This window comes from Gorilla gorilla, chromosome 8 (genome assembly GCF_029281585.2).
Source record: "Gorilla gorilla gorilla isolate KB3781 chromosome 8, NHGRI_mGorGor1-v2.1_pri, whole genome shotgun sequence".
Lineage (NCBI taxonomy): Eukaryota > Metazoa > Chordata > Mammalia > Primates > Hominidae > Gorilla > Gorilla gorilla.
The window spans coordinates 129,558,568-129,573,270 of record NC_073232.2 but is presented as its reverse complement, the minus strand read 5'-3'; the positions used below and the strand labels follow the sequence as shown (position 1 = coordinate 129,573,270).

Genomic DNA, 14,703 nt, shown 5'->3' with positions numbered 1-14,703 from the left:
GAGTCAAATATCCCTAGGATTCAAATTGAGTTAACTGGGAGTGGCAAGTTGATTGATAGTAGTGAGGACAGAGAGACAGTCAAAGAAAGGTTTTAGCTCTGCTGAATATTTAGTCCCAAAGGAACATCCAGGTGGTGATGTCCAGTAGTTGGGAATGTAGAACTAAAGTGAAGAAGAAGGGAAACCAAAGAAAAAGTTGATAGTTTTTGAGACTACTGGAGTGGCTGTAATTTACCAGGGAGAGAGCAAAAAAGGGTGAGAGAACTAGTGGCAAACTTTGGTAACAGTTGCATATAAGGTGCAGGTGGTATAGGTGGAGAAAAAGAAGCTAGAGGAGAGGTGATCAGAACCAATTGTGTAAAGTGTTGTGGAAACTAAGAAAAAGAAAAATTTTAAAGAAAAGGAAGAAAAAGTTTAAGGATAATTGATAGAACAAAGTCAGGAAGGAGACAGGAGGATTGGATCCAAAGTAAGTATACAGATAGAGGGATATTTTCTCCTCTGAAGTAAGATAATACTAAAAATGATGGTAGGGAGAAAAGGTAGCTTCATATTGATCTTTTTGGCAAATAAGGTGATAGCATGCACAGAGTAAAAGAGAGTAGGGAGAGTAGACTTTAGGGAAACAGGAAAGATTTACAGCTGATGTTTGAGAGACTTGGTTGTTTACAGACCGACCAAAAGAATGCTAAGCAGCCCTGAACACCTTGCCAAAGATGGATGGCTAACTTGATGCTAGATCCAAGCGGCAAGCTCAAGGGCAGGAAAGGGCAATAGTGGGGCTAGTAAAGCTGGGGATCAAAAAACATGAGGATGAGAAAATAAAATATTGGTAAGAACATCGTTGTAATCTTGAGACACAGGGTTGGATAGAAGAGCAAGTGGTATCAGGAGACCAACAGGACCATGAGAAGAAAAGAGGAATGATTGGGCCGGGAAGTTGCCTAAAAGTAGTGAGCAGACAGGATTGTAAGAGGTGAAAAATAGGAGCTTGCGATCAGAGAGTAATTGAAAATGAAAGATCTTTGATGTGGACAAGTTCCAAGTGATGACCGAGTCTAAAGCCTGATCTTCCCAGACAGCTGAAGTAAGAGAGGACACAGGTTGAGGAACCCTGAAGTCAAGTTATGAGAAAGGGGTGGTGTTACTTAGATTTATTTAGGATGGCCCTAAGATCTTTGGAAAACAAAGAGCCTTCTCATTCTTTCTCTAAGTCCTACATAAAGGGATAGCTTCGGCAAGTGCTGTTTTAGAGAGTGTGGGAAGAGTGACAGGAAACAAGTAGCACCTTTAAGTGCTAACACACCTAGAATATCTATAGAAGCATACACTAGAAGCTACTAAGGTCAGGGAAGGGACAGTATGGCTGGGAGACAGAGGTGGAAAGAATATTTTTTACTGTACATCTTTTTATACCTTTCGAATTTTAAACTACGTGTAACAATTAAAAAATAAGAAAAATAAAAGCAACGTAGATATTACAGATGCAGATAGTAACCAGCTTGTTTAACTTTAAAGCAGTTTATCCCTTACTTGTTCTTTCTGGTTTTGAAAAAGATGAATGTGATGGGTACGGTTGATAAAAAGAATCTGTAAAAGTACGTTATTCATAGTATAGTATTTTGCTACATTATTTTCAAGCACTGCTCTCTTAATTTGAATCTTTCATCATATGTCTTGTAATCCGTGGAGTATTTTAGAATTTCCTTCAGTGGAATCACAGCTTTCCCTCACTCTAAGTCTGATCTAGCCATTAATAGAATCCTTTAAATAGATCTCTCTCTGTTCACTTCTTCAGTTCAAACTGAGAGATGTCATCTAACCTAAGAAGAGATAGAAAGCAATTAGGAGTTAGCGTCCTGGCACTCTTTTTGGAATCCTGTGTCATCATCTGGTTTGAAAAGGTAAACATCTCCAGGATATCAGCACATTCAGGGTTTGAGAATTAGCACACTGATTCATCCAAAAGCCAAATAAAATATTGTTGAGATTTTCCTATTATTCTTCTATTAGTTAAATAACCAGAGGTAATGGCAATTATATATATTTAATTAAATATATTTAACAAATGTAGTAATTTCTATTGCAATAATTTACATGTTTTCCCTTTTAAAATCTTAAACCAGGTGTGAAAATCACATCAACACTGCAAGTGTTGAAGCTTATCAAGCAGGCTGGTGACCGAGTCCTGGTGTACTATGAAAGGCCTGTTGGCCAGAGTAATCAAGGTGCAGTGCTGCAAGATAACTTTGGCCAGTTGGAAGAAAACTTTTTGTCAAGCTCATGCCAATCGGGTTATGAAGAGGAAGCTGCCGGGTTGACAGTAGATACTGAAAGTAGAGAGCTGGATTCTGAATTTGAAGACTTGGCAAGTGATGTCAGAGCACAAAATGAGTTCAAAGATGAGGCACAATCATTAAGTCATAGTCCCAAACGTGTTCCAACAACACTTTCTATTAAACCCCTTGGAGCTATATCACCAGTTTTAAACCGTAAATTAGCTGTAGGAAGTCACCCACTACCACCAAAAATTCAGTCCAAAGATGGAAATAAACCTCCACCCCTAAAAACTTCAGAGATAACAGACCCAGCACAAGTGTCAAAACCAACCCAAGGATCTGCTTTCAAACCACCTGTGCCACCACGACCACAAGTGAAAGTTCCTTTGCCTTCCGCTGATGCTCCAAATCAGGCAGAACCAGATGTTCTCGTTGAAAAGCCAGAGAAGGTGGCGCCGCCTCCTCTTGTAGATAAATCTGCTGAAAAGCAAGCAAAAAATGTGGATCCCATAGACGATGCAGCTGCATCTAAGCAATTTTTAGCAAAGCAAGAAGTGGCCAAAGATGTCACTTCAGAAACTTCCTGCCCTACTAAGGACAGTTCGGACGACCGTCAAACATGGGAATCATCAGAAATTCTTTATCGTAATAAGCTAGGAAAATGGACAAGAACCAGAGCATCCTGTTTGTTTGACATAGAAGCCTGTCACAGGTACTTGAACATTGCATTGTGGTGCAGGGATCCTTTTAAGTTGGGAGGTCTCATCTGTTTGGGGCATGTTAGTTTAAAACTTGAAGATGTGGCTTTAGGATGCCTAGCTACATCAAACACGGAATACCTTTCCAAATTGAGACTGGAAGCCCCCTCACCTAAGGCTATAGTCACTAGAACCGCACTACGCAATCTGAGTATGCAAAAGGGATTCAATGACAAATTTTGCTATGGTGACATTACTATTCACTTCAAATATTTGAAAGAAGGAGAATCAGACCACCATGTAGTTACTAACGTAGAAAAAGAAAAAGAACCCCATTTGGTTGAAGAAGTTTCTGTTCTTCCTAAAGAGGAGCAATTTGTTGGACAGATGGGTTTAACAGAAAACAAACACAGTTTTCAGGATACTCAGTTCCAGAACCCAACATGGTGTGACTACTGTAAGAAAAAAGTCTGGACTAAAGCAGCTTCCCAGTGTATGTTTTGTGCTTATGTTTGCCATAAAAAATGTCAAGAAAAGTGTCTAGCTGAGACTTCTGTTTGTGGAGCAACTGATAGGCGAATAGACAGGACACTGAAAAACCTTAGGCTGGAAGGACAGGAAACCCTCTTAGGCCTGCCTCCTCGTGTTGATGCTGAAGCTAGCAAGTCAGTCAATAAAACAACAGGTTTGACAAGGCATATTATCAATACTAGTTCTCGTTTATTAAATTTGCGTCAAGTCTCTAAAACTCGCCTTTCTGAACCAGGAACCGATCTCGTAGAACCTTCACCAAAACACACACCCAACACGTCAGACAACGAAGGCAGTGACACGGAGGTCTGTGGTCCAAACAGTCCTTCTAAACGGGGAAACAGCACAGGAATAAAGTTAGTGAGAAAAGAGGGTGGTCTGGATGACAGTGTTTTCATTGCAGTTAAAGAAATTGGTCGTGATCTGTACAGGGGCTTGCCTACAGAGGAAAGGATCCAGAAACTAGAGTTCATGTTGGATAAGCTACAGAATGAAATTGATCAGGAGTTGGAACACAATAATTCCCTTGTTAGAGAAGAAAAAGAGACAACTGATACAAGGAAAAAATCACTTCTTTCTGCTGCCTTAGCTAAATCAGGTGAAAGGCTACAAGCTCTAACACTTCTTATGATTCACTACAGAGCAGGCATTGAAGATATAGAAACTTTAGAAAGTCTGTCTTTAGACCAGCACTCCAAAAAAATAAGCAAGTACACAGATGATACAGAAGAAGACCTTGATAATGAAATAAGCCAACTAATAGACTCTCAGCCATTCAGCAGCATATCAGATGACTTATTTGGCCCATCCGAGTCTGTGTAGCAGACAGGTCTATTTAAACTTTCAAATGAACAGGGTAAAGTTGCATCTAAAGTACCACAGATACAACCATGTTTAAATCCTCGTATGCACTCTGGCCTGCTTCTCCAGTTACTTGCTTGTGTAAGAACAAAAATGAGAAAGGTTGTTTTCCAGTAAAAACATGACCAGCTTACTAATTGGTTGTTTTGGATTGCATTTATAGCTATGCTTTTTTGGGTTTATACTGGGAATTTATTTTTACTAAATTATTTAACTTTTCTAATTATGTAATTATGTAAGCTAACTTTTCATGTTTATGTATGTATGGTGTCCCCTTGTGTTATTTTCCTTCCTCTTGGTTTTTGAATTAGTGTTAAATAGAATACTGTCTAGATTCTTAAAATATTTTCATTTCCATCATGGTTATAACAAATTTGCTGCATGCCCAAATTGACAACAGCAATCACTGAGGGAACAGGTTTTGAACCTTTCTTTTGTGTTAATGAAGTTTATCATCTCTACTTGCTTGAGATTTTTGTTATTTTGGGGGTTTGGGGGTGCTTTTTGTTTTGTTTTTGCCAAATGTAACATGAAAGCAGATGCTGCAGCTTTAGTCTGTTATGCTGATTTAGTAAAAAAAAAAATTTTACATATATTGCTTGCTTTCGATGCTTCTGTGAAATTTTTTTCTAAAGCTTTTGTGCAGCTTTATGGTAAAAATATGGTGATTAATTTGAAGAGCTTACATTGAAAGACAATGTAATAGGAAATAAATGTAGATTGCAGTTGGTCAAGAATTTTGTAGAGAGGATAACAAGATTTAATTACTGAAAAACAGTAACATAGCATTTTGAAATATAATCTTTTAAAATATTGATGCTTTCCTTTTAAATGGAAATTTAAATTTTATGATTAAAAGTTTAAACATTTATGATAATTTTCCTCATCAGTTCTCCCATAGGAAATAAAGCATGTGAAAGGGTATTTAAAGTTTTGGAGGACTCTTTTTAAAATGACTGTGTTGATAACTAGTTTGGGCTGGTTTTGTTTTAGAAAAAACATTGTCATGTAGGAGTATTCTGTGAAGGAAAGGAATCATGCAAAATATACTTTTTGCTTTGGCGTCTTACAGTTGTAAAGGAATGGTGATCATTCTGAATACTTCTGTAGTGAGTATTCATTAAGAAAAGAATGACAAAAATAGACAGTATTCATACATGGGAATTGGGACCAGTTCTCTGAAAATGAAGATATACTCACACTGGGTCCATTTTATGGATCCCAGTAACATTTGACTGAGGGAAAACAAGTAAGCTTGACTGTTGTTGGGGTACCTTAATAGTTTCGGTCTGTTATATACCCATAAAATAGACAAGTATATGTTTGTCCCTTTGTAGGTAACTGCTATGATGATTGCTATATAGTGAAACTGACATGAGTTTAAAACTAGATGGAGCAGGTTTTATTGCTGGCAGGAAAAAGCATGGTGTAATATTAAGGATTGGTGCCCAGGTCTAGAGTCCAGGACTCCATAAAAGAGTTTAAGTTCAAGCCCTTCCATTAATGAACTGTGTAAGCATAGGCAGTTACAAAAGGACCCATCTCTAAAATGGGAATAATAATACTTTACCTCCCTCACAGTATTGTTGTGAGGGAAACAATAGCATAACTGCAAAAGTGCTTTGAACAGTAAAAAGATATACAAGTAAAAGGCATTATTTATATGAGTAAGAAAGACATTTTTGAGGGAAGAAAAGTTATTCCACTTTAAAAATCAATAGCCAAGTCTCATGCCTTTTGTTACTTTAGTAAGTGAAAATTTCAGGTACTAAATACCTTTCTTAGCCAAGTTTATAACAAAAACATCTCAGTATACTTCATTACTTATTTAAGCGTGATGTTTTTTTTTTTTTTTTTTTTTTTTTTGAGATGGAGTCTCGCTGTCTCCGAGGCTGGAGTGCAGTGGCGTGATCTCGGCTCACTGCAAGCTCCGCCTCCTAGGTTCACGCCATTCTCCTGCCTCAGCCTCCCGAGTAGCTGGGACTACAGGCGCGGCTAATTTTTTGTATTTTTAGTAGAGACGGGGTTTCACCATGTTAGCCAGGATGGTCTCGATCTCCTGACCTCGTGATCCACCTGCCTCGGCCTCCCAAAGTGCTGGGATTACAGGCATGAGCCACCGCGCCCGGCCACGTGATCTTATTTTAAAAGAACACTGCTATAGAAGAATTTACACACCAAATTCCCTGAAAGCTAAAGTATTGTTCCATAACTTACACTTGAGGCAATCTGCTCAGTGTGTAACCACTTTATAAAAAATAACTTACCATTGATAACCTGGAAGGTGGACTACTTGTAAGTAGCTGGTGTTTATTGATTAAACCATGGAAGTTTTCCTGATACCCAAGCATGTTGCTGAAACTGATGCATTTGAAAGAGCTGTTGAAATAATGCAAAACTTTGGTTTTATAAGAATCTACTCATGTTTTAAAAGTATTTAACTCTGTAGACCACAATTATAGAAAGCTCAGTAATGCTGCTAATGACATTTGTAAACTATATCTGTAATGTAGTGCAATATTTTTATATTTCACTGGGAGAGGCAGTAGAGACATCATAGTTGTACTTTAGTGCAAGTGGGGGAACACTCCAAATAGCCTAGAGTATAGTAAGGTACAAAGCTTCAATGAAAAAAGCTGTATTATATTACATTACTGATGTAATCTTGCTGCCATGCTATGTATCAATAGCTAAAAAATAATAATAAAGACTACCACAGAAAACAAGAATATCTTCATTTAATGACATCTTTAAAAAAGGTGATTGCTGCATCTCTATGGAATTATCTTCTGGTATAATTTGGCCATGCAGAAAAGCATAACAAAGTCCACTTTTCCTAAACAAAATTGCTGTTTTGCAGACTGCCCCAAAACATTTTTTTACTATTGTTTCCTTATGGATTATCAAGTTTATGGGTTTTCTTTGGCTATGTATTAGTAATTAGACTTTAAAATATATTTTCTACATTAGTATTAGCTGAGTGAATGGTTTAGACAAACTGAGCAACATTTTAGCATTATTAGCAATCATAATAGGCTATACTTCTTCATATCAAGCCTTATATTCAATATCAGAAGTACTTGAAATAAGTGGCTATTTTGTGATGCTGGGAGGAGAAAACACAACCTAAAAATTTTGAGGGGTACTATCAAGTTCTAAATGTATAGCTGAATTTTTTTAAAGCAATTTGGAAATATTTGGCTCTTAAAAATAAGATAAATAATAAAATGTTAAGTCCCCTAAAAGTGAATAAATTTTAAATACCTACTTTTAAAAATACTGTCTTCTAAATTGACATAATTGCTTTTCTTACCAAAAGAAGGAGAGGTTCCCCTAATTCCTTTTGGGCCATAGATCCGCTTTTAGGATCTGATTAAAGATGTGGACTTTCACCACAGGAAGATACCCATGGGCACACCATTCAAAATGTATCAGATTTCAACGGTTTTACGAACTCCCCCGGGATTAAGTCAAATGGGTGGATATTACAGCTGTTTTCATCAGATATGGTTATTTGTTGACAACCATCAGGACAACAATGTTTATAGATGGAAGGATAACTTCCTGGTTTTTTTCCACATTGAATGTGGCTAGTTACATATCTCAATTTAAAATAAATTGTGGAAAGCCAAAAAAGTATGGTCAAGCTAACCTGGGGTGGCTTTTACCTGATGCCTACAAGCACAGAAAAATAGTTTTTAATTAAATATCCACAGTCAAAATGATACCTTATGTATTTTATTCCAACAACATTTGGTTTATAAAGGAATACAAACAGGCACAAAACATGGTTCAGAAGATTTATTAAGTAAACTTGCTAAAATATGGACAGATGCACTTAGCAGTCAAACAATTGAATATTCATTGCTACCTCAATAGTTTTTGTATCTGTATTACCAGGTCCAAACATAAAAACCACCTCTGTTCAAAAAATAAATGTTCAGAGAGCTGTATGTTCTTTGTTCTGGTATGTACATTTTAAAAAAACACCTCTTTCCAGTCTTGCTAACCAAGAATATTAGTCATATAAAAGAACTTAGAATTTTTTTCCCCAAGTACAAGCTATCTTTTGCTCCCAAACAGTTCTGAAGGTTTTATTTACATTTTATCTTATCCCAAGGGACCAACAGCAGGCATACCTTTGCCAGGCCTTCTTGCAGAAAGACACAGAGCCATAAAGGCAAAAATAAAATTGCAATAAAGTATATGGTATTGGGGGCAGGGAGAACCAGAAACCCTCAAAGAGAACCAATTTGTAGCACGTTCTTTTTTAAGGCTCTACCCCTGTAGAAGTAAGAAACTAGCCTGCCTTTTTAGCCATATGAGAGTTTCCTCCAGAGCCATCTTCCAAAGTAGCAGACGTGGCCAAGTTGCCCAATGCCAAATAAGTGAGTTGGAAGTTCGTTTGCTTCAAACACACTGCACTTAGAAACCAGACTTGAAATAATCGAAGCCCCACAGAAAAGGTTCATGAAATACTTTCCTAGAGAATAAGAAAGTCACAAGATTGAGGAGTCTGTTCTAAAGTTCTTTGCTCCTTGATGTCGAAGTTAACACAAACACAATCTTAGCTTAACAAAACTAAGTAATTTTTGTTTATGATTATAGAATTGCAGGATTCACAAGTAGTATTAGAGACGTTCCACACTGCACACTCCAGTCATATCTCTTGACAAAATGACATAAATTGACAATGTTCACTAACAGTATTTGCTGTTACACTGAAAAGGCACATCAATGTTGTCACGCTTAGAAAAATACACAACACTGCACACTGGGTGATATAGTTAGCACATACATTTTTAGATGTTCCATTTTTCTTTTCTGCCTGATCACTATTATTTTTACTTCTTAATATATGATTCAAGACATAATTTCATTCTTCATTTTCATTTAAAATTTGTCTTCACATTGATGTGAACAACTTTCAGGAGTCTAAAAAATAGTAGTTTCAGACAACCTAAAATAAATATATTCCTAGAAAACACTTGGATGACCTGCAAACAGATCAAAGATATAGTCAGACATTAAAGTCAGAGCAGCTGTTTTTAGCCTCGTTTCCTTTTCTAAAACTTGAAGTAGACGGCGATTAACTTTATCATGTTTAAACAACCTTGACAGTATAAGGTACATGTACCCTCAATTTTCTTCATCCAGTAAGACAAGTATGCATCTTAAAGGGAAAGCTTTTAGTTCATAACAATATGTTTGGTTGCTTTTCTCTGCTTTCGGAACATTTACTGTTTTTCCTTTATTGGCTTTAGTGTTTGCTGCCAACCAGATAACATGTTAACATATAATTTACCACTCTCTCTAGGTAGGTGATTACATAGAAAACTAACGCCAGCTAAGATTTATGGATTCAAAAGATAACTGACACAAGTTCTTGTCCTCTACACTTGAGAGAACTAGCTGTTTAATGCATAAATATATTGATAGTAACTACAAGTTAAATAACATTCAGTGTCACTATATAACATGCTGTCTTACTTGATTCTGTTTTTCAGACTTCATTCTAGTTTCTTTGTTGGAAGAGTCTCAGAGATAATGTGTGCTTTAATTTTAAACACTCATTACCAATATGATTTTTGCCCAAATGTTTGTTAATGTAAGTTAAAAAATTATATTTGGTTTGGATTCAAATATTTATAGATTTACACAATACCTATTTCATCAAAATATATTGTATGATATTTAATAAAATTAAATAAAATAAAGTTTCAACACTATTTATACAAACCCCTAGAAAAGCTGCTTTTTCTTTATAAGGCTGTTGGCAATCGACCATAACCATGGAAAGGAAATAATAACCTTTGGTTTTACTCTTTCACCAGGGATGGATGGTATGACTAAGACAGTTCTGGATGAGTCGTGTCACTGGAAACACTGTTTTATACAATTAAACACTTTGATGATTTTTGAGGGTCTCATCTCAGTCACTTTCAGATTCTTCATCATCACCTATCGGATATGACTGGATATTATTCTGAGTGTACATTTTTGTTTTAATGGGGCAGTTGTGATCCATGAGAATAGCCTAAAAGAGAGCAAAGTGCAAGTATATTAACTTCTTGTTTCATAAAGATAAGATGGTTTTAACCTACTGTTTTTAAGGATTATTAGTTTGAAAACTATGTAATATTACTTGCTATTAACCAGTCATTTGGAGCAATCGCCAGATGCCTGACCTAAAAGACCTGTAGTTCTACACTCTAAAAATTCCAGGCAATTGGAGACAGAAGTGGTCTCTGCAGTATTTTCATTATACCTGTCAGGGGCCATAAGTCCACTCTGGGAACTTATACTCTATGAAGCAAGGGATAGGCAGGTTAGGTTTGTTATACTTAGAATCTTGGAATTGGGGTATGGGGATCCTGGAGGTCACCCAGTCCAACTTCTGTTTACAGATATCATTGTGGCAACACACCTTGAAAGGATGTGCTCTCTCCTTAATGAGAGAAGCCCTCACATGTGAGAAATGTACTTAAGTCTGGACTACAACCCGTTTCCATTGTTTGCATTCATGAATCTGGTTCTGGTATCTTTTTCTTTCTGTCTTTCTTTCTTTCTTTTCTTTTTTTTTTTTTTTTTTTTTTGAGATGAAGTCTTGCTTTGTCACCCAGGTTGGAGTGTGGTGTTGTGATCTTGGCTCACTGCAACCTCTACCTCCTGGGTTCAAGCAACCCTCCCACCTCAGCCTCCCAAGTAGCTGATATTACAGGTGTGCACCACCACTCGCAGCTACTTTTTTTGTATTTCTAGTAGAGATGGGGTTTCACCATGTTGGCCAGGCTGGTCTCAAACTCCTGACTTCAAGTGATCCCCCCTTCTCAGCCTCCCAAAGTGCTGTGACTATAGACACGAGCCACTGCACCCAGCCAGTTCTGATATCTTCACAGGCTGCCCTTACAATCTTTTGTTGTTGTTTTGAGACAGAATGTCACTCATGCCATAGTGCAGTGGTGCGATCTCAGCTCACTGCTGCTTCCCAGGCTCAAGCCATCTTCCCACCTCAGACTCCCGAGTAGCTGTGACTACATGCATATGCCATCAAGACTGGCTAATTTTTAATTTTTTTTTTTTTTTTTTGTAGAGATGAGATCTCACTACATTGCCCAGGCTGCTCAAACTCCTGGGCTCAAGTGATCTTCCTGCCTCAACCTCCCAAAGTGGTAGGATTACAGGTGCAAGTGACCATGCTTGGCCCCCAATCTTTTAAGACCATATTGTCATGGCCCCTTAGATTTCTTCTTAGGCAAAACATGCTAGAGCTATTATTTTTTCACACATGTGATTTCCTGACCACCTGCCCCCAATCCTGGCTGTCCTCTAGCTAAAATATATGATTTTTTAAAAATCCTCTTCTGATGAGCATGAAACTCTCATGCCCTCCTTTATTGTTACTGAAAATTTAAAAACTGTGACAAAAACGTGCTGCTCTGCTTTCAAACCAGATTGTCAAATAGTATTTGCTTATATTTGATAACACAGCTGGCATTTATCATGCCAAGACCATGCTAAGCATTTTAGTGGCAATACATCACAATAACCCTCTGTGGGAGGTGAGAAAACAGGCACGGAGCAGTTAAAGAATTTGACCGAGGGGTGTACAGCTAGGATGGGGCAGACAGGAGCCGCCTGCAGCACTCCGTGGTAGACGAGCACAGAGGACGGCAAGGGGGCGTCATGTGCAACTAAAATGAATTATCAGGTATGTCTTGAGTTTTTCTCCATGTGAACTACTCCCCAATATTTTTTTTGCAGTTTGCAAATCTAAATAGATTAAAATGTATCTGATGTTGGCCTATTGTAACCCATCTTGTTGTCTGTTAGTTATTACTCCCAGCTCTTGTCCCCAGATAAGACTCGACTCAGTGCTTAACCCATTTATCATTTCCCAAGACATTCTCCAGTGATCTGTGTAACATGTGAAGATAAGGACTTCCTTGACCCTCTAAGTTAGGCTGCCAGCTCAACCTCTCAGCTTCTAACTTAACTGTTTTTTATGCTGCTTGCCAAGTGAATTGATACTTGTATTCAATAAAGAGCTCAATTTTTAAAATAATGGCGGCAGTAGACTTTGTACACCAGGACCGTTCTCCCCATGTAACACAAAGGTTTAACCCCCCTAACAATAAATGTCTCATCTCCCCCAGATTAATGATTCGCAAGGAAATGTAGGGGTGGAGAGATGGAGCAGGTTAAAAAATGAAATTTGAGGGCCCTGTCCTCATGTGACAACAGTGTCAACTTTGAGAAACACTGCCCTAGTTACATGGCATTATCTAAGACTATAGCACTGTCATCTGGCTGACAACAGCTGACGGGACACCTACTAGGTGTTGCATCTCAGTGCCTTTAAGGTCCTATCCCAGCATCTTAGTTACCTCCCTGCACAGGCAAGGACAGGGACTCCAGGGTCCCAGGTGGAGTGCTCACTGCTGGTTCAGTGCCCAGGGAACGCTATCCTATAGAGGCGGGAGTTGAGGTAAACTTTGAAAGATGGAAAAGATTTGGACAGCAAGGGAGGTGGCAATGAGTAAAACATGAGTTATTTACCAAGCAGGACACTAAGTAAGCCAGCCTGGCCACCACAGAGGTCTGCTGAGGAGGCACAGTGAGATACCAGTTGGGACACCCAACTGGAATGCAGGGCATGGGGCCTCGATCCTTGCACGGCCCCCAGGCAGGCAGGTCACCTTATAAAGAACGGCCATCACTACCTTATTCCTAATTGCCTTCCATCTCTTGGCTCATCCACATTAGACCTGAATGTAGGAATATGTCATCTTAAGGACCCCAGAACCTAGGACTGGGCACATGATATGAACGCAACAAAAAACTGCACTGCAGGAAAAGCAGTTCAGTCAGACTATTTGGCATCATGCAGCCTTAACTGACCAGCATTTGTCAATTCACCGAAAACGTATTTATTAGCAGCCTGTTTCAGGTGAAGTTTTCCTCCTTTAAATGTTCTGTAGCCTTTAAAACCTAGCTCACTGGCTTCCAAACCTCTCTTGAAAGATCTATTGTGCAATAATTGTACTTTAAAAAAAAAGTTATACACAAATAAGCCAGGTGGCATGTAATGTTTCAAAAATGCCATGAAGAAAGGCATGAACAGCATCAAGCAGGTCAGTCAGGTGCCCGGGGAACAAGTAGGGCGGCCACAGTGCAGGCAGGTAAATTAAATCTGCTCTCCACACACTGCTGTGGTGAGGAAGGTGTGTTCGACTCTCAACCAAAGAGAAAATCAATAGGAGAGGATTGGCATTTGAATTCAGAGCAAAGCCCTCTTACTGAGAGGTGAGCCCCAGCCCCTCCAAATGCCCCTTTCATGAGTTAGGATCTCCTAAGTGGTACAAACAAACCAACAAACCAACATGGTGGACCAAATGAAAAGTAAAAGTAATACAAAGCTGGGGTAGTGAACCCATAAAAGCATTAAAAGATAAGAGTGCCAGTCTTCGAGATTTTGATAGGTACTGGGCCTTCTGAGTAGGAAAGTTTTATTCTCTTTAACATAACTAGAAAAGCAATGATGGTTTTGCACCCACTATTTAAATACCTGCAAAGGGACAAATTCTATAAACAACTTAGAACATGTAGAATGTGGTCTATCTCAGCAGCCTCCGGCCACCCCATCCTTGCCCCACGCATGGCATCCAGAAAACAGAGCTATTGCTGGAAGGGCTTTATGGAACAACTATCAGAGCCATCCAGGAAAAGAAAGCTGCAATCCTCAAACCACCTAATTTCTTGTCTTGGCAACAATTAGAAACTTCAAGAGTAAAATTAAGAAGCGTGCCTTGTCTTTAAAAATAATTCTTCAACCTGGGAAAAAAAAATCCACAACACAGCTCTTCTCAACTGGGAATTTTGAGAGTGAAGCGCTACCATGTAACTGTCTTATAACACACTTTTCTTCAAATGGTAATGTTGATATTTCCTGTATGTGCAGAGGGACTTGAGTAACAGTTTTTTTCCTCCACCTATACTGATAATGCTGATTATAAAAAACAGAAATCCAGTAAACCAAATGGAAGACAAACTCACATGCTTATAAACTAGTTCATGATTCTGTCACTTGTGATCCATGAAAACAGCATTATATCTTACAATATAAAACGGCTTAAGTCCAAACACCTTGTTATCAGGATGCTGTCTAATGGAAGAATGATTTGCTAAGGGTCGTATGCCTTCTGGCCCTCACATCCCCCAGCATTTGGCAACTGCTCATCCTGAACGCCAGCACTTGTCTGCTCTGGGGTTTCTCAACTGCATGGTCATTGATTCTTCCTCCTCCTTCACACACTGCTGTCCTGCCTGCATGC

At 38.4% G+C, this 14,703-nt stretch overlaps 2 protein-coding genes across 3 annotated transcripts in view; one reads left to right on the top strand and one right to left on the bottom strand.

Annotated features, from left to right (window-relative positions):
• Positions 1 to 5,293, top strand: part of PDZD8 (PDZ domain containing 8) — a 93,421-nt gene extending 88,128 nt beyond the window's left edge. For both annotated transcript variants that reach the window (XM_019035322.3, XM_004050163.5), the window contains one exon: positions 2,127 to 5,293. In XM_019035322.3, the coding sequence (XP_018890867.3) occupies positions 2,127 to 4,330 (2,204 nt within the window). In that variant the 3' untranslated portion in view covers positions 4,331 to 5,293. The remainder of the gene's footprint in view (positions 1 to 2,126) is intronic.
• A 2,862-nt stretch (positions 5,294 to 8,155) lies between these two features.
• The window catches only part of SLC18A2 (solute carrier family 18 member A2), a 39,527-nt gene continuing 32,979 nt past the window's right edge, over positions 8,156 to 14,703 (bottom strand). Inside the window, exon 16 of the mRNA XM_004050162.5 lies at positions 8,156 to 10,406. Coding sequence (XP_004050210.1) covers positions 10,302 to 10,406 — 105 coding nt within the window. The 3' untranslated portion in view covers positions 8,156 to 10,301. The remainder of the gene's footprint in view (positions 10,407 to 14,703) is intronic.